This window comes from Ceratotherium simum, chromosome 22 (assembly GCF_057802395.1).
Source record: "Ceratotherium simum simum isolate JZ-2026a chromosome 22, ASM5780239v1, whole genome shotgun sequence".
NCBI classification, from domain to species: domain Eukaryota; kingdom Metazoa; phylum Chordata; class Mammalia; order Perissodactyla; family Rhinocerotidae; genus Ceratotherium; species Ceratotherium simum.
In genome coordinates, this window is record NC_141921.1 from 22,783 (window position 1) to 44,970 (window position 22,188).

Here is a 22,188-nt window from a genome sequence, read left to right on the forward strand (position 1 = left end):
CTATTGAGTTGCTCTGTTGGGTTTTTCGTGGAAGTTATTGTATTTATCAGTTCTAAAATTTCTCTTTGGTTCTCATAAATATTTTCTTTTTCTTTGTTAAGATTTTCTATTTTTTAAATTTTTTTGAGAGTGTTTGTAATTGTTTTCCAAAACATATTTATAATAGCTGCTTTAAAATCTCTATCCTGTAGTTCTAATATCTGAGTCATCTCAGTATTGGTGTCAACTCAGTCAAGTTGAGATTTTCTTGGTTCTTGGTAAAGTGAGTAATTGTGGACTATATCCTGGACATTTTGTGTATTCTATGACTCTGGCTACTATGTAAATCTTTCATCTTGGCAGATAGTCAACCTGTTTTGTGGATTGTGGTTCAAATGCCAATTTAGGTTAGAGAGCCTCTGCAGTGCTGTGCTGGTCTACCCCACTTATGTATTGCTCCCTCCCACAGTACTCCACCCACCATCTTATCAGTGCAGGCTGGAGAGAATAAGGATAGAGACAAAAGACAGGGACCCCTCTGGGTAGAGTAGCCTCTTCCTTACTGCAAGGGGTGGGGATGGAAGTTGGAGATCTACCCGTATCTGCTCCATGGGGAAGGGACATCTCCTGATTTCTGTCAGAGAAGGGTAGAAATCAGAATTTTGTCCCTAGCTCCTCAAGGGAGTGTCTTTACTGGAGTTCAGGGGAGACAGTCACAATTCAGTTCACAGACTCAGCAGGGGAGGGGCATCGCCTTATTGCTGCAGAGGTAGGGTGAAGACAATTTCCACCCATATTCTCCAGTGCTGCAGCACCCATCAGGGTGGTGAACAGTCACATCTTTTTCATGGTGTTTGCCTCCACAACAGGGAGGTAGAAAGGTTAAAAGTTCTGTCCTGTGGGCCACCCTTTTTCTAGTCCGTTGACTAGAGAGATCAGGCTTTTCTCGGAGTTATTTTTCTGTGCCAGTTGGTATCCTCATTAGGAGAAGGAGTAAAATGGAATGCTTTTTCTCACTCTTGTCTGGAATCAGAGCTTTGATCTGAACCCTTGCTTTACCACTAAGATAGATATGACTAGAGAAGTTAAGTGATTTGCCTAATGTTATAAAACTGGCCAGTGATGATACTGAGGCTATGATCTTATCCCTGGCCCAATGATTTTTCATCACAACTTTTATTGTATTTTATATAGGTTTGCATTTTTTACAGTTTTGGTTGTAAAACAAATGGAGTGAAATGGTGTGATTTAGTCATAATTAAATTTACATTCTAGCAATTTGGAAACAGTAAGTACCAACTATCTGCTAGGTCTTGTATTAGGATTATATGTTCATTTTCATTTAATCTCCACAATAAATACACAAGTTAGGCGTTGTCTCATGGTGTCTCCATTTTACCACTGAGGAAACAGGTAGAAAACAGTAAAGTGATTTGTCTGAGTTATACAGCATAAATAATGGCAAAACAAGGACTTGAACCCAGGACTGTTTGACTGGTACACCTGTTCTCCCCTTCTGCCACTTGACTTTTCATTATATAGTTAGAGAAGATAATTGATTTATTCATAAGTGCATTTATTCAACAAACATTAAGCATATATGGGAGGCACAGTACAAGAAGTGTATGATGAAACGTGCGTGTAAACTCGTGGTAACCAAATGAGATCTCAGGAGACGGGATCACTGTGAGTGGGAAACCCCGGGGATAACGTCTTGCAGAATATTCAAATAAATTGGGCTGAACTTTAAAGGAATGTTAGGTAAGTGGCTAAGTGATGTAGGGGACAGGAGATTTTAAATGGTGGAAAGTGGCATGAGCTAAAACAGAGTGAGAGGCAGTGAAGAAACTGGCCTATTTGAATGGCATGAGGGAAACTTCTTGTTTTTTTCTCCCTATTCTAAACTTTTTCTGCCATAGCTGTATGGCTTATTAAAGGACCATTTATTTAAATCAGAGAAAATCTTATTGCACTAAAGTGGAAGAATGTAGATAAGGTAGATAAGTGTATTAGTTAGGATATACATTGAACTGCTTGTCACAAAGAGACCCTGCAATCCAGTGGTGTAAAAAAGATTGAAATTTATTTCTCTCTCACAAATGAGTTCAGCTGCAGGCAGGGCGTCCAGGATAAGAAGGTTGCTTTGTACCACGAGGTCATCCAAAAACTGCGGTTCCTTCTGCCTTGTTGCTCTTAGTCCTGCAACACCGTCATATATGACTTCTGGTCCATGGGAAGGGGAAAGGGGGAGGTGGTGTGCAAGCAGCTTTTGTTTAAGGATGTGACCCATAAGATGCACACATCACCCCTACCCATGTCCCATTGGCCACACGTGGAGGGAGAAGCTGGGAAATGGGATTTTGGATTGGAAAGTCACGTGGCCAGCTAATACTTAAGGAGCTTCATCACTCAGAAGAAGAGAGAGAGAATGTCTGCATCCTTTTGTTTAAGGATGTCTTCATTCTTTTGTTTAACACACAGAGTGAGTTAGAACAAGTTCAAACTTTGTACCCACTAGCTATGTGCTAAATCTCTGTGCCTCTTTTTCTGAAAACTGGGACTACTTTATAGGGTTATTATAAGAATAAAATAAGTTAATGACTATCAATTTACTGCCAGGGTGCCTAGCACATGTTTGATGCCTATTTCTGTATCTACCAGTCTCTTCCTTTGTTTAGAAGTTTATAGCAACAAACTCAAGGAAAGCCAGTTATTGGCTGCATACCAGGCATGACTTGTCTGGCTTGATTGCTGGATCTATCAATTACTCTTTGGCCTCCGCCCCTCTGCTCCTTTGTCAATATCTTACCAGAGTCTTTTTGCTAAAATACACTCCCAAATACGGTGATAACAATAAATAATTTATTATTAATTCTAGTATTGTGGTTACTTATCACAACAATCCTAAAGATGGGAACTAGTAACATCCCCCATTTTATAGACTTAGGAACTGAGACACAGAGAACTTAAATAACTTGCCCCAAAATCACACAGAAAATAGCAAGGGGAATCTAGATTTAAATGGATTTGAGAACTTGAAAATCCAAGCTCTTAAGCACTCACTTACGTCACCTCTCCTCTTCAGACATCTTCAGACTTCTAATTACAAGCAAAACAAGATCCAAAATATTTTGCCTAACGTTAAGACTCTCCTCATTCTAGCTCAGATTACCTTTCCAAGCTTGTCTCCTATCTCCCTATTCAGATGAGAAGATGCATTTTCCAGGAACCTGTCCTGGCCCCTGGTCCCCTTATGTGCTTCCTAACTTTCTCCCATCAAATAATTTATTTTACAGAATGGTAATAATAATAACTGATCATCTGTATGCTTCATTAGATTGTTCTAATACAATCATTAGAACAATGCATGCATTTTTTGGGCCTATTAGAATGATATGTGTGCCTGTGTGAACACACACACACACACACACACACACACTGCTTAGTGCTGGTGAGAATTCAGAGGAACAGTCCCTCTCATCTACTGCTGGTGGGAGTAAGAATTGGTATACTTTTCCTTTTCCTCCTTTTGTGTCTTTGTTCTGTTGGTTCTTCAGTTTAAGAACTTAGATTAAGTGGAATCTTGCTCAGCATTACGTCTCTTGGTAATCATGGTTCAATCTCTTGTTTCACTACCCTCCACTTCTAATTTTTCTTTATTCTAAATGTTTATTTTGCTTCACTTTATTATTTAAGTGCTTAATCCTACATTTGAAATGTTTATCCTTTGTATTAAATTTCCTGTCTCCTTTTACTTTTGTTTGCCTTTTATAGCTCCTATATTAATCCTTTTCTCTTTATTTTTCTGTTTTCATTTCTGATTTTAAGGCTGTTTTAGCCTCCTGAACAATCTTATTTTTTAACCTCTTTTGTTCCCTCACTGTCTCTCTCTTTTCTTTTAGTGACTTGTTTATTGTTGTACATTGAAAAATATGCTCTACCTTACAAAGTCTTTTCATATGCCCCCTGGGTCATTCATTTACATCCATGTGAAGCAGTTAGCACAGTGACTGGCACAGTGCACTTAAGAATTGTTAGACATCACCATAGTCAATCCCAGGCCTCCGGGAGGTCATTTGACCTATCCATGTTTACACAGTTGATCATACCATAAAAGTTTTTGATCTAGTCCTGTTGAACTAGTAATATACGTGGGCAGAGAACTAGTAGAGATGGAACTCTGAAGAAGTTCATTTCAGTAAATACTGGTGGAGTGCCGAGTCCCTTCCAAGTCCAAGCTGAGAGTCTAGGATGTATATGTTGTCAGTCAGGAGTCATTTAGCTTAACCTGATTTTTTCAGCCATTCCAAAAACATCCTTTTGAATATCCTAAACTAGTCAAGAAATCCCTTCTGTAGAGCCTAAGCAGTTCACCCAGGCATTCAGCAAGATGAAATGAAAAATCTGCTTGATATATATGGACTCATTCCTGCCATTTCTTATAAGCAAAGCCGTGTATTTAGAGGTATGCCAGCTTGAGATGGAATCTTGGCTCTGCCCTTTCTAGAAAGACAGGACATACTATGCTAGAGAGGGACAAAGATTTGATGGAAGACTCTGGGCCAAAAGAACAACGGAAGGACTGAGTTCAGGCTCGGCCTGTGATGTGGGAGCAGAGTGGTGGAATCAGACTAAATCCATCATGTTTGCTCTTATGAGGCAATGGGGTGGGACACTAAGGGTGACGTGGGGGAACATAAGTGCATGGCAGTTGGGGAGGAGGGGCCACAGACACCTGGAGAAAATGAGCCCTTCTCTTTGATGCCACTGCCTGCAGCTAGACACAGCCTAGGCAGACAAGAGGCAGGGGCAGGGTCTACTTAGACTCATCTCTTGAATAGACAGGTCAGGAAAGACTGTGATTAGGACCATTCACAGTCATCCAACCCATACTTGCACATACCTGCACATTGTACATCCTCGTGACACACCTTCACATTCATCTATTCTCTCTTCCTCCCCACCCTCCACTCTCACTCTCATTCTTAGTTTTACTCTCTCATTCCCACTAAACTCTAAGGTCCTGGCACCATCTCAGGTCCATGTCTTTGTCCTCAAATCTTACATAATGCCTGGCAAATTCCCTCCACCACTCAGTAGCTTTGTCACCTTGGCTACCTTACTTCAGCTACAACACATTTTCCTTTTCTAAAAGACAAGGAAAATCGTTACTACTGTAGGGTGGTTGTGAGATTAAATGAGATGAAACATGAAAGGTGCTTAACATGGCACCCAGGGACTGTGGCCGTCTGTGACCACGAGTGCCTTCCTCCCGCACATCGTCTATGTGCTCTTGTCCTCTCTGTCTCCATGAACGTGCATCCACATCTCTGAACACAGCCCGTTCATTCCTCAGAGACTTGAGTGGCTGTGCGCCTGGTGCCAGGAAACAAAGTCCCTTTCACATTGCTACTCTCATTCTTCCTCACAGAACCCTTTGAGGGAGGAATAATTTTATGCTTTTTATAGCTGGGGAGCTGAGGCTCAAAAAAGTGAAGCAGCTTTCCCAAGAGCCCACAGCTAGTGAACCATAGAGCTAAGATTCCCACACAGCTCCAGAGCTAGCCTGCTTTTCTCCGTACTTGGCCCAAGCCCTATAATGAATTCTCTATCATCTGGCATATGTTGAGGAAGGGGAAAATCTCTTCTGGTTAAACAGATATGATTTACTAAGAAATCCATGCCTGCTACACCAGACATATACTAAACGTATCCCAGCCTTCTTTGGTGAGTCATGTGCTGAATTTTTTCCCTAAACCTGCACTCCAAGGTGCTTGAGGTTAGAGACCTTGTTTATTTTATTATAGTTACATCCTCATGCCATGTTCTCAGGACACATGGTGGATGCTCACTTAATTTATGGAGGTTGACTATGTGAATGAATGTTTTATAAGGAACGTCTGTGTCCTATCGAGAGTTAAATATGAGTCTAGTTGAGAGGAGGAGAAAAGAAAACAGGGAGGAACATTCCCATCAGACTAAGGTCTACACGCATATCCATGCACACACAGACCCCCCTCAACACAAGCCACCAGCTACACACACCCCCTCCATTCCTGGACACACACATGTGCATATTCAATTGTGACTATTTTACTGTTTTTCAGTTTGTGAAGAAATATGGGAACATTTTTAGCCTGGATTTCGGTGACTTGTCTTCAGTTGTTATAACTGGATTGCCCTTAATTAAAGAAGCCCTTGTCCACCAGGACCAAAACTTTGTGAACCGCCCCGTAACCGCTATCCGAGAACGTGTCTTTAAGAAAAACGGTAAGTTTCTTGACCAATGTAAGATGTGTATGTTTGATATTCTTATGGTCTCTTAAAGGTGCCTCTGTGACTATAATTCTCCAACTCTCCCAGAGACCAGGCCTGTTATAAAGTTCCTGCCATGAAAGGAGCTGGGGGCTCACATTCCCCACTGAAGGCACCCTCTCCGAGGATTCAGCAGGGTCAGCTCTGATGCCAGGGATTGGGGAGAGGCTGCATCTCCTGTGTGACCTGACTCTGGATGCTTTGATAAAGACGTAACCACATCACTCAATGATGTGACATGTTTTTTAAGCAGAGGAAGAGGCAATATGTTCTCTCTTTTTGTTTCCCACTCCACATCTCTTTCCCTAGGAAAATGGATATGGATCTGCTTCCTTCTGCTGCTTAAGTAATTCCTTCTTCTTGCCTGTAGTTCCTCAGGCTTTATCATTGTGGCTGTGCCCCACAGGGTATCTTGAGTCTTCCAGCCTATGTTAGAACAGTTTGCATGAATACTTAAAATTATCATTGAAAAAACTTAAACATTTAAAAATCTAAATGAAAACTCAAATCTATTACTCTACCAAAGCACTGTTTGTTTCAGGTTCTTACGAATTCCTCTTTGAAATATTTTATCCATTAACTCTCCATCCATTCACTCTATTTTATCACGTGAGGCACAGTGCTAGGTGCAAGTGATGTAACAGTGAGGAGAACACATAAAATCCATGTCCTTATGTAACTTACATTCTCTTCAGAAAGACAATGTCAATTAACTATAATAATTTCAAGCCTTGGTGTTAGGAAGATATGTGCAGGATGCACTTATTAGGGGTATCTACTCCAGTCCTGATTCAGGGAAGGCTAATGCAAGTAAATGACAATTAACTTAATAAAGTGAAGAGGCCATCAGGTAGAAGGAATAGAATATGGAAAGTCCCTGAGGTGGAAAGATGGACAGTGAACTCGAGGAATTGAAAGGCGGCCAGTGTGACAAGTACAGGGATTAAATGGAGAAAGTTAAATGGACATGAAGCTGTTGAACTTGACCAGGAATAGTTCATGCAAGTTCTTGTTAAGGAAGTTGGTTTTATCCTAATAACAATGGAAGCTCTTGAATGATTTTAAGTAGAGAAAGGAATCATTGTTATTTACTCAGTACATTTTAAAGACTCATTTAGGCTGCGATGTAGAGAATGGAGAACAGGAAGCAAGAGACTATTATAGCATTTTAGGTTAAAGAAGGTGGTAGCTTGGACTAGAGAGATGGAAAGAAGTGACAGTATAGTAGGTTAGATCAAGATAGTGGCCATGAAGATATATGTATTTAAGATATCCAGGAGATAAATCCAGTAAGACTTGATGCTCTAGATGGAGGGAGAATGAGGTGTTGAGGTAGACACCCAAATGGGTAGATGATGGAAAGAAGGAACATTTGGAGGAGGACAATATGTTTGGTTTGGCTTGAGTGACAAGTTGTGTGGAGAAAATCATGAATTCCATCATGAATATGCTGAGTTTGAAATGCCTTTAAGTTGGCAAGGTCAAGCAGACAGCTGTATATGTATGTCTGGAACTCAGGGACAGAAATAGATGGTCACAATCAACACATGTTATTGAAAATTTTAGGAGTTGATGAGATTTCCCAGAAGTGGAGTACAGGGTGAGAAGAGAAGAGACTTTAGACCTTATCTTGAAGAACGCCATCATTTTACAATTTGATAGGAGAAGGTGAACTCGCAAAAGTATGGAAAGCTCTCTGCTGGAGAGTGTGGTGTCCTGAGCACCATTGGAAGAGAGTGTTTTAAGAAAGAAGTGTCTCATGCTGTCGAAATATCAGGTAAAATGATGTTGAAAAGTATCCCTGGATTTCTCGACAAGGAGGGCCATTTAATTTAGATGTGGTGGCCAAAGCCAGATATTGAAAGGAGTTAAAGAGTGCTCTGGAGGTGAAGAAATAAAAGGAATGTGGCCTTACCTGTGTTATAAAACTAAAGATGGTCTGTTGAACACACTAAGATGTTTTTTTTCTCCTTTGCCTGTGCTGTTCTTTCTGCATGGAATATTCACTCCTCCTTGCTTTCTTGAGTCATTCCTTCATCTTTTAAGATCATTTCTTTCATCTCTTATACTTGTAGGATAAGACAGATACTTAAATATACTTGTGTGACTAGTAGTCAAAGCATGGGCTTTAGAGTCGGGCAGACCTAGATTTGGATGCCTGTTCAGCTGCTTACTAATTCTGTGACCTTGCAAAGTTTACTTTGTCCCTGTGCCTCAGTTTTCTCATCAGCAAAATGGGATGCGGGGGTATAATAATTGTAGCTACGTCATAGAGTCTTTGTGAGTACTAAATTACATAATGCATTAAAAATACTAAAGTGCCTGGCATTGCAAGCAAGCAGTAAATGCTAGCCATTGTATCCATTGCCTTGGGATTGTTTCTCTGAATAGTTTTCAGGTGCCTTAATGCCCTTCTCCTTCCCACCAATGCACATCCTCATACCATTTGCCACATATTCACATTATAGAATCAGAATGCCATGATATTGCGTTTCTTTTTCCCAGGATTGATCATGTCCAATGGCCAGGTATGGAAGGAGCAAAGAAGGTTTGCCTTGACAACGCTAAGGAACTTTGGTTTAGGAAAGAAGAGCTTAGAGGAACGCATTCAGGAGGAGGCCCACCACCTTATCCAGGCAATAGAAGAGGAGAATGGTGAGTGTTCCTAGGACAGGTGCGGGAGATTGTGGCTCATTCATTCACTGAACAGATACTTATTAAACACATAAGCGCCTATCCTGTGCCCAGGACTGTGCTAGGCTCTGAGGATATAACAGTGAACAACTAACCATGACCCTGCCCTCGTGCAGCTCTAAGATTAAGCACAAGAAGATGGGTATTAAACACATTACTGATTTTAAACCCTGGTCATCAGTTTGACTTGCCAGGCATTGACTGAGTACTTGGTGTATGTCAGACCCAGTGTAGGGTGCTGTGGCCAGAGCCTCATCTGTGGTTCTGTACTCAGTATGTCATATGTCATACGCTCAGTAGAAAAAAGAAACAAACCAATCTGAAAGATCCTTCTCTTCTTCCGCCTCCAGGACAGCCTTTTAACCCTCACTTCAAGATCAACAATGCAGTTTCCAATATCATTTGCTCCATCACCTTTGGAGAGCGTTTTGAGTACCAGGATGATCAGTTTCGAGAACTACTGAGGTTGCTGGATGAGGTCACCTATCTGGAGGCGTCAATGCGGTGCCAGGTAAGGGCTTCTCTTTCCATATCTTAGATAAGGATATTGGGGCTGATGTCAGACACAGAAGGGTTGTTCTTTTTTTTTTAACATTTTTAAATTGACTTCAACTCAGACTTATTTGGAATCAATCTGTTTATGGTAGTGTTTTTGATAATATTACTAAATATTTACTATATACCAAAAACATTTCTAATATTCATGTAAAGTACAGAACTTTACATGACATATACCTATGCATCTATGTTGTTTTATTTAAAAAGCACGTGTTGCCATTGCTTTGAGTCTCCTCTCCATGTCCCTCCCTAACCCGTGCATCTCCCTCCTCCTTCAGGTACTCTTCTGTGCCGAGCTTCTTACTCGGCAGACTGTATTAAGATTCATCTGTGTTAGTTGCTCTTTTGTTAAAATTCTGAGTAGTATCCCATAGTATGGATATGCCACTGTTTGTTATTCTGTTCTCTATTCATGGACAGTTGGGTTGTTTCCAGTTTTTGAATGAGGCTGCCATGAGCATTCCTGTACAATTGTTCGTGTGGACACGTCTCCTCATTTCTCTGCATATACACCTGGACAGAAAAGATCCTAAAAGTTTCCAAAGTGGTTGCACTATTTACATGCACATCAACATTTGATGTTATCAATCTTCTAATTTCGTAGGGTATAGATCTTTGGGGTATAGATCTTTGGGGTTCAAACCTCACTACTTTCTTGGTGAGCCTGCACTCTAATTTTATTACTCTAGGCGTTGAGTCTGTCAAAAACTCTGCTCAGGGGCCAGCCCTGTGGCCTAGTGGTTAAGTTTGGCGTGCTCCGCTTTGGCAGCCTGGGTTCGGTTCCCAGGAGTGGACCTATACCACTCGTTGGCGACCATGCTGTGACAGCGCCCCACATACAAAAATAGAGGAGGATGGGCACAGAGGAGATCTTCCTCAGCGAAAAAAAAAAACAAAAATCTTCTACTCAGCTTCTTGGTCTCTCAGCCACTTTTCTGGATTTGGAAGACGCTTCTAGGGGAAAATCGGCCCCAAGTGTTGTGGTCACCTCTCTGGTATCTAGAAGTGGATTTATTTTTATTTATTCCTGACAAGCATCTTTGCCTGGAGTTTTATGGACCCATCACACCAAAACTGTTAAAGCAGTTAGCATGATTCCTGGCACATTAAAAGGGCATAATGAATGTGACCTATTATTATTGTCAATGTTATTTTGAATTCCTTCTTCTCACTTCTAGTCATGGTAGTCCTCACTTCAGTAATTCCATTTTCTTTTCTCCTATTCAGACAGAACCTAGGAAGTCATGAGAGTTCAGTGGGTACCCAGCTGACTTTTCTCAGGGAAAAGAATGCCTGGGAGGGTAAGAAGAGGCAATAGGGTAGGGGTAATAAGCATTTCTTGGAGTCCCAAAATAGACCATGCACTTTGATGGACAACTATACATACTTTATCGCAGTTAATTTTTACAACAACCCCGTGAAGATGAAATGGAGCATCATGGTGTGTGTGCGAGCAGATATGGGACTGTGTAAGCAAATCCAGATAGTGGTCCACTGGCTCTGTGCTTAATGGAGCTCATGTCATTCGGCCACGAGAATAACCCTGGGGCCCCATTGGCAGCTAGTTAAACTAAGGAGCAACAAGTCACATCATCATCTTTATAATTATTACCAAAGTATTGTAGCTGGAAAGCAGCAGAACTAATAGTCAAAGCCACGTCTGTCTCCTTTTACGTCTAGGCAATTTTCCACTATCTTATGCTGTTCTCTACCAGAAATTATTAGAGCAAATGTATTTTAAAAAAACACTTTATTTCAGTAAAAAATATCTTACCCCTGTGGAGATTGCGTCTTAGTGGGGCAGAGAGTTACATATGTATGTTTAACCTGTATATATGTATGTGTAAAATCTCACACAGACACACATATTAGTGATAATTGCCATGAAGGAAAATAAAACAGGATAAGGGAATGGAAAGAGGGTGACAGGGGTGCTGCCACTTATGGGATCCTTGGCTAAGACTCCTACAAGGAGATGACATTTGAGCAGCACCTTAATGAAGTAGGGGGCTGGAGTTATACAGATTTCCGAGGAAGAACATTCTTGGTGGAAGGAACGGCAAATGCAGACACCTAAAGAGGCACATGCTTGATGTCATGTGCCTCCAGTCTGCAGCTGGACTGGAGAGAGTGACGGAGTGAGATGGCGGGGAGTGATAGCAAAGGAGGTGATGGTGTGTGCAGGGGCCAGCTCAGGCAGAGCTTATACGCCCAGAGAATGATGGAGAACTTTATCTGAGTGTCATGGAAAGTCATTGAAGGAGTGAGAGCCAAAGAGTGAAATGATCTGATTAGATTGTTAAATGATCACTCTGGCAGCTCTGTGGAAAACAGACTGGGAATGGGGTTCAGAATGGAATTAGGAAGACTGTTGGAGGTGATTGCAACATCCAGGTAGGAAATTTTGGTGGTTTCTGCTAGGGTGACAAAGCAGTTGGGTGGTGAGAAGTGGTCTGAAACTGGATATATTTTGGATGGAGCACTGAAATGTTTTGCCAGAAGGATGAAAAGAGGGATGAGAGAGATAGGATGACCCTAAGGTTTAAGTGTAAGCAAATAAAAGAGATGGAAAGAGAAGATCGTTTCTGTTGTCTTAAAAGGGGAAACTGGCACCACGCTGTCTCCGTGATTGTCTTGTTTTTTTCAATTAGCTCTACAATGTCTTTCCACGGATAATGAAGTTCCTTCCTGGACCCCACCAAACACTCTTTAGCAACTGGGAGAAACTGAAATTGTTTGTTGCCCGTATGATTGAAAACCACAAGAGAGATTGGAATCCTGCCGAAACAAGAGACTTTATTGATGCTTTCCTCAAGGAAATAGAAAAGGTGAGGATACCAAAGTTGTTTCCTATGTTTTGTTCTTAACGAGCGAATGAGGGTAGACTCAGTTCCTATTGCTGCCGTGACAAATTACCACAAACTTGGAGTCTTAAAACAACACAAATTTATTCTCTTACAGTTCTGGAGGTCAGAAGTCTGAAATCAGTTTCACTGGGCTAAAGTCAAGGTGTTGGCAGGGCTAGCTCCTTTTGGAAGCTCTAGGGGAGAATCCATTTCCTTGACTTTTCCAGCTTCCCATAAAGGCTGCCTATATTCCTTGGCTCATGGCCCTTCCTCCATCTTCTAAGCTATCAATGTAGCATCTTTTCTGCTACGATCTTTACATCTTCTCTTTATGACTCTCTTGCTTCCCTCTTATTAAGACTCTTGTGATTATATTGGGCCACCCACTGGGATAATCCAGGATAATCTTCCCATGTCAAGATCCTTAATTTAATCATATCTGCAAAGTCTCTTTTGCCATATTAGGTAACATCCACAGTTTCCAGAGATTAGGAAGTAGACATCTTTGTGGGTCATTATTCGGCCTACTACTTTAGAGGCAGTATTTCACAGTGTGTAGGAATAGCATTAACTGAAGACTGATGAGGCAGTTAGAAATAAAAATAAGGGTTTAATGGCATTTGTCTTGAGGCTGTGGGAATGCCCAAATACTGCCTTTTCATTGTCTCTTTACCCTCTACTCACATCTGGAGGAGCTATACACAAAAGGAAAAATAAGAATTTAGCCTCAGAGCACTGTTTCATTGTTAGTTGGTCTTATGCCCAGTTACCTACCCCTCTCCTCAGCCCCCAGTGCAGAACACAAGCAAAGCTGAGTTGGAGGCCAGAGTTTAGCTGAAGGCCTGAGTGGGACCCCATATCATTCACTTTCCAACATTATAGGAAAGAAGCAGGAAAAAAAGCCAAATTGGATATATAGCCTTTAACACAGAAAACTGTCTGGTTAATGTACATCACTGCATCAGTGTCATAACCTTTGACTCATCAGATCATTTGTTCCTCCTCCTGGAGTTGGAAGAATTGTGGATTTCTTTCCATATCCTCTCTTTTTTCACCTAATTGGCATAACATTAATAGAAGCATTGATTTCTCAGAGGAGGAGGAAACTTCACTTGGTATGTGGTGTGTGTATGGGACCACACATTAAGAGGAATGTTGACAAATTGAAGCTTCCAGAGGAAGGAGGTAAAGATGATGGAGTGCCATGAGGAATGGTTGATGGAATCAGAGAGGTTTAGCCTAGAATGGAAAAGATTAATGGGGAGCTATGAAAATTGTTGTACAGAAGAGGAACTCAGTCTATTCTTTCTGGTGTCAGTACAACCGTTTGTTGAGTGTTTGCTACATGCCCTTCGCATCTCACGTAATTTATAATGTCATCTTCAGGGGTGTGTATGGTTATTTCTATTTTATAAAACAGGAAACTGAAGCTCAGAGAGGTTAAGTAACTTGCCCTAGGTCATTCAGATGTGAATGATGTGGCCGATACTGGAACCCAAGTCTGTCTTCCCACTGTACTAATAGCTTTCCCAAATTATAGGCATAAAGAAATAATTGTCTTGATTTTCATCCACCCAAGCTAACAAAAGCTTCTAGCACTTGGGGCAGGAGGATGCTGATGATATTGCTGTGATAAGCCTCTGCCTCCTGAGATGGCTGAAGGGAAAGTCATTTCTCCTGGGGATCGTTCCTTCCGTGATCTCTCCCTAGGATGATGCCCCTGTATGTTGTGGCAAGCAAGAACCTTCTGAATAAACCAATAAACATTGTGTTTTCTAGTATAAGGGCAATGCTACTTCAAGTTTCCATGAAGAAAACCTCATCTACAGTACCCTGGACCTCTTCTTTGCTGGAACCGAGACAACTTCGACAACGCTGCGCTGGGGTCTGCTCTACCTGGCCCTCTACCCAGAAATCCAAGGTGAGCATGTCATTGAGTGCACCTGGGACCAGACAGAATGGTGCCTTCTGAAACATCCTGCCCCAAAGGCAGGGCCAGACGATAGCATGGTAGAATGGAAAGATAGGTAGGACAGTCACAAGGCAATGTGGACTTGACAACAGACACGTTCTTCAGTTTATCTGTCAGGATTGTGATGGGTCGATGTAATACAAATATAACAGAGTCCATGCCCTCAGGAAACTCGGAGTCTAGTGGAGAAAGCAGTGAAGTCAGTTGACATTGTGGTGAGTTCCAGGAAAGGGTTACATTCTCACATGAGATGTGGCCATAGCCTTCCCTTCTTTTAAGTACAGTGGTGTGTCACTTAATGATAGGGATACGTTCTGAGAAATGCGTCATTAGGCGATTTTGTCATTGTGCAAACATCACAGAGTGTACTTACACAAGCCTAGATGGTATAGCCTACTACACACATAGGCTACATGGTACTAATCTTATGGGACCACTGTCGTATATACAGTCAATTGTTGACTGAAATGTCGTTAATGTGTCACGTGCCTATAATGCCTGTGGATAATGTTCAACTTCTCAGTCTCGTATATCATACCTTCTGCTGTGCCTCTTTCTGCCTTTCCAGCCCCAACTCCAGCCACCCCCATGGTGGCCTCACTGAACTGCATGTCGTTCTCTTTGCACTGTCCTCATTTATGCCTCTGTGCCATCGCCCCTGCTCTTCCCTCTACCAAGAGTGTGTTTCCCTAATTTCTCTACATGCTAAAACCACTAGCTCTGCTTGAACAATCTGCTCAAATACAACCTCCTCTAAGATGGGTCCCCACTCTTCTAGGAAATTAGTATCATTTTCTTCCTCTAGAGATGACCTAGTGCACCTCCATTACTGTCCTGAACACTCATAATTTATGTATCTTCCACACGAGCGTAGTCCACTCAAGGGCAGTGGCTGTTGTAATCGTTTATCTTTCTCCAGATCCCAGGACAGTTTGAGCACATGGGGAATGGGATATGTTAGGATACAGGTTTTCAAACTATGGGTACCAGTTTATAACAGGACATAAAATCCATTTAGTGGATCAAGACCAACATTTTTCCCTAAAATAAAAACAGAATAGAAAAGATCAGAGTGCCTCCTATGTACTAAGCATAAGTTTGTTTATGAAACTTTATTTCTTTCTGTTTATATGCATAAATGTGTGTTAAATATGTGTGTATATTTAGTTTGTGTGTCCTGAGTCATGATGTAAAATGCATTTTTAACTATGAATTACATTTTTAAAAAGTTTAAAAGCTTCCTAATTAGGATATAGATTTGGCTTCTGTAATAGAGACTTCCAAATAGCAATGGCTTAAAATGATAGAAGTTTTATACCCATGTTGATAGCAGCATTATTCACAATAGCCAAGAGGTGGAAGCAACCCAAGTGTCCACAATGGTTGAATAGATAAACAAAATGTGGAATACCATGAAATATTATTTAGCCTTATAAATAGGAAGGAAATTTTGGTGCATGCTACAACATGGATGAACCCTGAGGGTATTATGCTAAGTTAAATAATCCAGTCACAAAAAGACAAATCTTGTATGATTCCACTTATATGAGGTTCCTAGAGTAGTCAAATTCATAGAAACAGAAAGTAGAATGGTGGTTGCTAGAGGCTAGGGGAAGCAGAAAATAGTGAGTTATTGTTTAATGATGTGTTTCAGTTTTGCAAGGTTAAAAGTTCTGGAGATTGGTTTCATGACGATGTGAATATACTTAACGCTATTAAACTGTACAGTTAAAAATGGTCAAGACGGTAAATTATGTATGGTGTGTATTTTACCACAATTAAAAAAAAATTTAATGGACAGTAAAAAAAAAGGGTAGAAGTTTATTTCTCTCTCAGGTAACAAATCTAAGCTGACTCTGCAGAGCCCTTTGGGTTCCAGGCTCCTTCCAGCGCATTGCTCTGTTGTATCTAGAATGGTGTTCTTGTTGGCACTCTCAGAGACAGCTCACCACCAGGGCTGCCTCTCCCAGCAGAAAAGGCAGAGGAGAAGGGAGCACACACCCTTCCTTTAAGGGCGTGTTTCAAGTATTAAACATCCCTCCTACTTACATTCTGTTGGTCACACTGGGTCTCAGGGAATTTGGGAACTGTAATCTTTAGCTGGGCAACCAGGTGTCCAGCTAAAATCTCTATTATTGTAGAAAAAGAGGAAAATTGGGGGACAATTAGAAGTTTCTGTCATTTGTTGAGTGCTCACCTAAATCAGTTCATGTAAATTTCAAAACATCCTTAAGATGAAGGTTTCTCCTCACTAATAAGAAGAGAAAACTGAGGCTCAGAGTTTAAGTAACTTGCAGCAGTGACCTTCTAGGACCAAGAGTTTGCAAGGAGATTTGTGTTTCACCTGGGCCTGCTCTCCACTCTTCCATAGCTCCTTGAGGAATTAGAGTCTGTAGGGCCTACTGTAGCTTGAGCCATTTTGATCCTGGTGATTCCGTTCCTTAGCTTAACCACGCTCAAGGGAAGTTATGAAATCACTTAAATAGGACAATAGAAACGTCTCTTCTTTTCCAGAAAAAGTACAAGCTGAAATTGACAGAGTGATAGGCCGGTCGCAGCAGCCGAGCACGGCTGCTAGAGAGTCCATGCCCTACACCAATGCCGTCATCCACGAGGTACAGAGAATGGGAAACATCATCCCCCTGAACGTGCCCAGGGAAGTGACAGTCGACACCACCCTGGCTGGATACCACCTGCCCAAGGTAACTAGGGACTTCCAGCCTCAGATCTTCAAGCTCATCTTTTTAAATGGTAGGAATCTGAACATGGAAAGTGATATGTATTCTTGTCCTGAGGAATCACTTAAATGGGGAGAGACATATATTATACCTGACTTAATACTAGTTTTTTTTTTTCCACGTATAGTCTCAACTAGATATTAATAGTTATTATGGAGGAGAAGGAGGATTTCTAGGTCAAATATTTTTAGGCAGAGACTGCCTTTTCCTTGCTGGGAGATTTCTCAGCATTTTTACTAGACTATGTGAGTCTTTGTGGGGCTACAGCGGGCAGCAGGTCTCAGTCAGACTCTGCCGTGGAGTCCTTTTCTTTGCCTGGTAGAGCATCTCACAGGACTCATCTCACAGTAAGCCTGCCAGACTTACTTTGGAAAACTCTGCTTCACAATCTTGGGGTTATAGAATATTAAAATATGAAGGGACATTTGAGACCACCTGAGCCAGCATCACATTAATGCTGGTATTTCTAACATAACACCTCCCCAGCCATTTTTCTAGCTTTTACTTACAGCCCTGTGATGGGACTGTCTCACAAGGGAAGCCAATCCAAGTGTGTGCGGTATTAATTATGAGAAAGGGAGAGAAAGGAACCAGTGCTTATTAAGCAATAATTACGTGCCATGGACTATATAGGTTCTTTCAAAATGTCTTAATCAGGCCTCAGAGGAGGTCTGTGATTCGTATTTTATAAGTTGGGAAGTCCAGGCTCATAAGATTGAGTCTGTGTAAGGTCTCTCAACTGCAAAATGATAGGAATTAGGTTCCAGAACAGACCTGTTCTGATTCCCAGGCTTAGCTTGTTTGTACTACACCGTATTCTCCACACAGGCATTGCTTTACTTTGACTTTGAACGAGTCTCCCTGCAGTTGTTCCCAGAGGTCCATGATGGATTCCGTCCTCAAAAAGGAAGTTCTGATTTCACTCTGCCCGCTGGTCAGATGCTCTCAGCAGTCAGCTCTCCGGAGCCCACCTCGTGTCCTCTATGCACACTGCACATTCAGTCCCCTGACCTTCTCACTGCCTTGGTCAGACTCTGTGGACCCATTCAAGTTTGCCTGTGTCCCTCTGCATGTGTCGTACCTGGGGACGATCTAAGAGGCTGACCCAGAGGAGCTTGCCCATCGGACACCCCTTGGTCACTGTCCCTGCAGAGCCAGGAAAGGCAGCTATTCCTGCAGCTACCGCATCCACTGTTTTCTTACTGATTGACCATCTCTTGGGTGAAGGCTGAGGTCTAAATTATTTCCTAGATACTGTTTGTCTTTTTTGAGCAATTCTTTTAGCTCCAGGGAACCAGCCCAGCTCAACAGACTGGTTCTACCACTGATTTTTAACATTGACTTTAATAACCATCCGGGAAACTGAGAGATCTTATTGACCATGTGTTGTAGAGGCTAGGAGCCATAGCTTTGATGTCAGATAGACCTAGTTCGAATCATGGCTCTACCTGCTCCCACCATGTGACTCTGCACACGTTATTTAACCTCTCAGAGCTTCAATTTCTTTATCTGTGAAATGCATTTAAACCTACCTCACAGGTGGAGGTAAAATGAGGTCATGAATGTAGAACATTTAATCTAGTGCTTAGTATAGAAAGTCCTCAAAATAGTAGTTATTGTTTTTTTATTAATTCAACAAATGTTCATTAAGCACCTATAATGCTCAGGTCTCAGAAAACAACCCTGAGTAAAATAATCATGCAAGTATGTATGTACAAACCATGATAACTGCCCAGAGGGAAAAACTCACTGGTTTCTGTAAAGATGCAGGCTAGCTGGAGTGGGGAGTAGGGGCAGGAGTGGTCAGAGAAAGCTTCCAAAGGAAGTGATGTTTGAACTGAGGATTAAAGCATGATTAAGAGTCAGTTTGGTGACAAAGGAGGAAGGACATTCCAGGCAAGGTGAACAGTGTGTAAAAAGGCATGGAAATGAGTGGGAACAAGGCATTTTTGAGAAACTGATTGACGGCCGCTGTAGTGGGAGTGCAGGCAGAAGGAGAGTGGCCCAGACGGCTCACGTGATGGGTCTTTCACCTAAGAGTGATGGGAAGGTGTTGAAGGATACCAAGTTCAAGGTATGGGTGGGTGGGTGTGACATGACTAAATCATGTTCAAAGCTCACTCTGCCTTCAGAGTGTGGAGCAGATTGAAAGGGGAAAGAGAGGATATGGAGCATAACTAGCCAGCTATAGCCTGGACTAAGATGGCAGCGGTGGACACAGAATGGAGGTGACAAAATCAAGAGAAATTTAAAGTAAAGTTGACCAGCCTCGCTGAAGGGTTGCATGAAGGCAGAATGAGGGAGAGGGAGGCATTAAGGAGGACTCCTGGGTTTCTTGCTATGTGCCTGGATGGATAGTCGTTCCTTTCACTGGGTGACCTGAATCTATTATTAATCCTCCTGTGGAGTGTACTGGACATTGGAGGGAAGAGAATGGAAGAAACAGAGATGAGACATCTTCTACCTTGGTAGAGCTGCCATAGTTACCACTTCACAGAGCAGCTGGGTTGGTTTTGGTACAGTACTGACTGGCCAGCTGTTGTGTTATTTTCTCATCGATGCGTACTTGTCCCCTCCCAAGTCCTAAACTGACATGTCCCTTTAGAGAAGATCCATTCTACAATCAAGAGTAGCCACACTTCCCTGGTACAATTCTCACCAGGTAATTCCAGTTCATCATTGTAAGTTGTCCCATGGCAAAGAGCACGGTCCTGGGAATTGTCTCAGAGATGGTGGGTTGGGGAGGGTGAGGGAGTTCAGACTGTGGTCAGGTCCTGGCGTGGGAGCCCGAGGACTGCCACCCCTCTGCGTAGGTGTGTTGCTTGGATCAAGCCTTGCCTGAGTCTTCACTGCCTTCCCTAGGGGACCATGATCCTGACCAATCTGACTGCACTGCACAGGGACCCTACAGAGTGGGCCACCCCCGACACGTTCAATCCGGAGCATTTTCTGGAGAATGGACAGTTTAAGAAGAGGGAAGCCTTTCTGCCTTTCTCAGTAGGTGAGTTGTAATGAATAGGAGTGTGAGAATCCAGAGTTCCTTTCTCAGTCCTTCCCCACTGTTTTCCCTGTCGTCTTTTGCTTTAGTTGGGAGGTCTCCAGATAGCCCTGCCCAGCGTGACTCGCTCTTGCTGTTCATTGCACCTTAGGATTCCCTAAGCTGGCATTGCTTCAGGCTGCCCTTACTTCCTAAATCCTCGCTTGCCTCTGATAGAGATTTCAGCTGCACTTTGTTCTGTCCCCCAGAACACTGGGGACAGAGACTCAGACCCTGCCTCTTGCTCACAAAGAAAGTTGGACATTGTTGTCTTTATGGAGTTTTAAAAAATGTCCCAAGTTCTTTTTAAGGGCTACCTACTCACACAGAACTAGAGCCAGTTTAAAATAAGGAGATGGGGAGGGGGCAAGGAAAGGGGTTTCTTGCTTTTTGTTATGGGCATCAGGAGTGACTCTGGATGCCCTGGGCTTAACTAAATGGGATTCTCCTGCTTAAGTGCTCCCTGAAGATGTCCTTTTTAAATTTTAATTACCTTTTAAAAATCTAGTTAATGCATTTACATGGTACACAACTTGAAAGGTACAAAAGAGGATGCAGTGAAAACTCTCATGTTTCCAAGCCAGCCAGTTCCAAAAGGGTATTTTAATTTACAACATTGTAAAATGAATAACATACACTCTTGGCATATTAAAGGTATTGAGTTAGGTATGTTGCATGGATTATTTCAAGTAATTTCCCAATAGCTTAATTCTATAAGTATTTCCTGGGCATATATTATGTGTCAAGCATTCAGCCCTGAGGATATGACAATGAAAGAAGTAGAAAAAACTGTTCTCACAGGGCATGTGTTCTAATGCAATACAAGGTTCAGATTACTGTCACCACTGTAGAGATAAAGAAACTGAGGCTTAGAAGGGGAACTATGGCATCTAAAGTTATAAAACTCATGTGGCAGAGCTAGAACTTAGTGTTAACCAGATTTACCAGAAACTAAAGCTTGTGCTGTCCCTCTCACTATCTCCTAAAAAAAAATAACTAAATGCTGCACAGCATCTACACTGTGGAATGCATGCTAGTGTGCTTACCATTAACTTAAAATTAAACATAGATTGACTTTCTGAGACCATGATGACACTAAGTCTCAGAAAGGGAGGAACTGGAGTTTGAACCATGTTGGCATGGCCCAAAACCTGTGTGCAACACTGTCCTGAGTGTATCTGGGCCAATTCTGATTAGATCGTCTTTGTCTTTCTCCATCTAGTTCTGGGTCACCTTTGCTCACATTGGACAAGTCACTTCCTAATATGAAAGCTGATATGAGATGTAGCAATACCTTCAGTCTTCTATCTCCAGTAGCTTCACGTTTTGTATTACAGTACAACGTTTCAGCTATATATTTCCAGTATTATAATTATTCTTGTCTAACTGGTGCTTTGCTATTGAGAATTGTATCACATTCTCTTAGTTAAAGGCTTCATTTGCAAGAAAATTATCTCATTTAATCCTTATAGCAACCAAATTATTAATAGTTAGGCAAGAAACGAATCAGTATCTCTTTCTGAATATAAGGAAACTAAGAATAAGAGAATTGTTTCTTATCCAAGATCATGTGCCCAAGGAATTGGCAGAACAGGGCCTAAGATTCAAGTTTTTATATTTCTAATGTAGTATTCTCTATAGCACAACTAGAATGTAACTCACCTTCCCACTTAGTGGCCCTTCCACTTTAAGATTCACTGAGTTCATATCATATGTATCAGTTTGCATATTGCTGTGTAACAAACAGTCCAAACTCAGTGGCTTAAGACAATAAGTATGTTTTATTGCTCACAAGTCTACAGGTCAGCTAGGTAGCTCTGCTGATCTTGGCTGGGCTTGCTTACATGTTTGAGAGGTCAGCTGGCTGAAGGCTGATCTAAGATGACTTCACCTGGAACCGTGAGGCTCTTTTCCATGTTCTCTCTCATCCTCCAGCAAGCTAGCCTGGCTTGTTTACATGGTGGTGATAAGATCCCAAGAGGGAGAATGGAAGCACACAATGCCTCTTAAGGTCCAGGCTGGGAACTGGCACAACATCACTTCCACTGC

The 22,188-nt window shown here is 41.9% G+C and overlaps 1 protein-coding gene across 1 annotated transcript in view; it reads left to right on the forward strand.

The window, feature by feature from the left end:
- Positions 1-22,188, forward strand: part of CYP2J2 (cytochrome P450 family 2 subfamily J member 2) — a 33,388-nt gene that overhangs the window by 3,056 nt on the left and 8,144 nt on the right. The window contains 7 exon segments of the mRNA XM_087445830.1: positions 6,087-6,249; positions 8,800-8,949; positions 9,339-9,499; positions 12,198-12,374; positions 14,172-14,313; positions 16,879-17,066; positions 19,965-20,103. Of these exon segments, the coding sequence (XP_087301956.1) occupies positions 6,087-6,249; positions 8,800-8,949; positions 9,339-9,499; positions 12,198-12,374; positions 14,172-14,313; positions 16,879-17,066; positions 19,965-20,103 (1,120 nt within the window).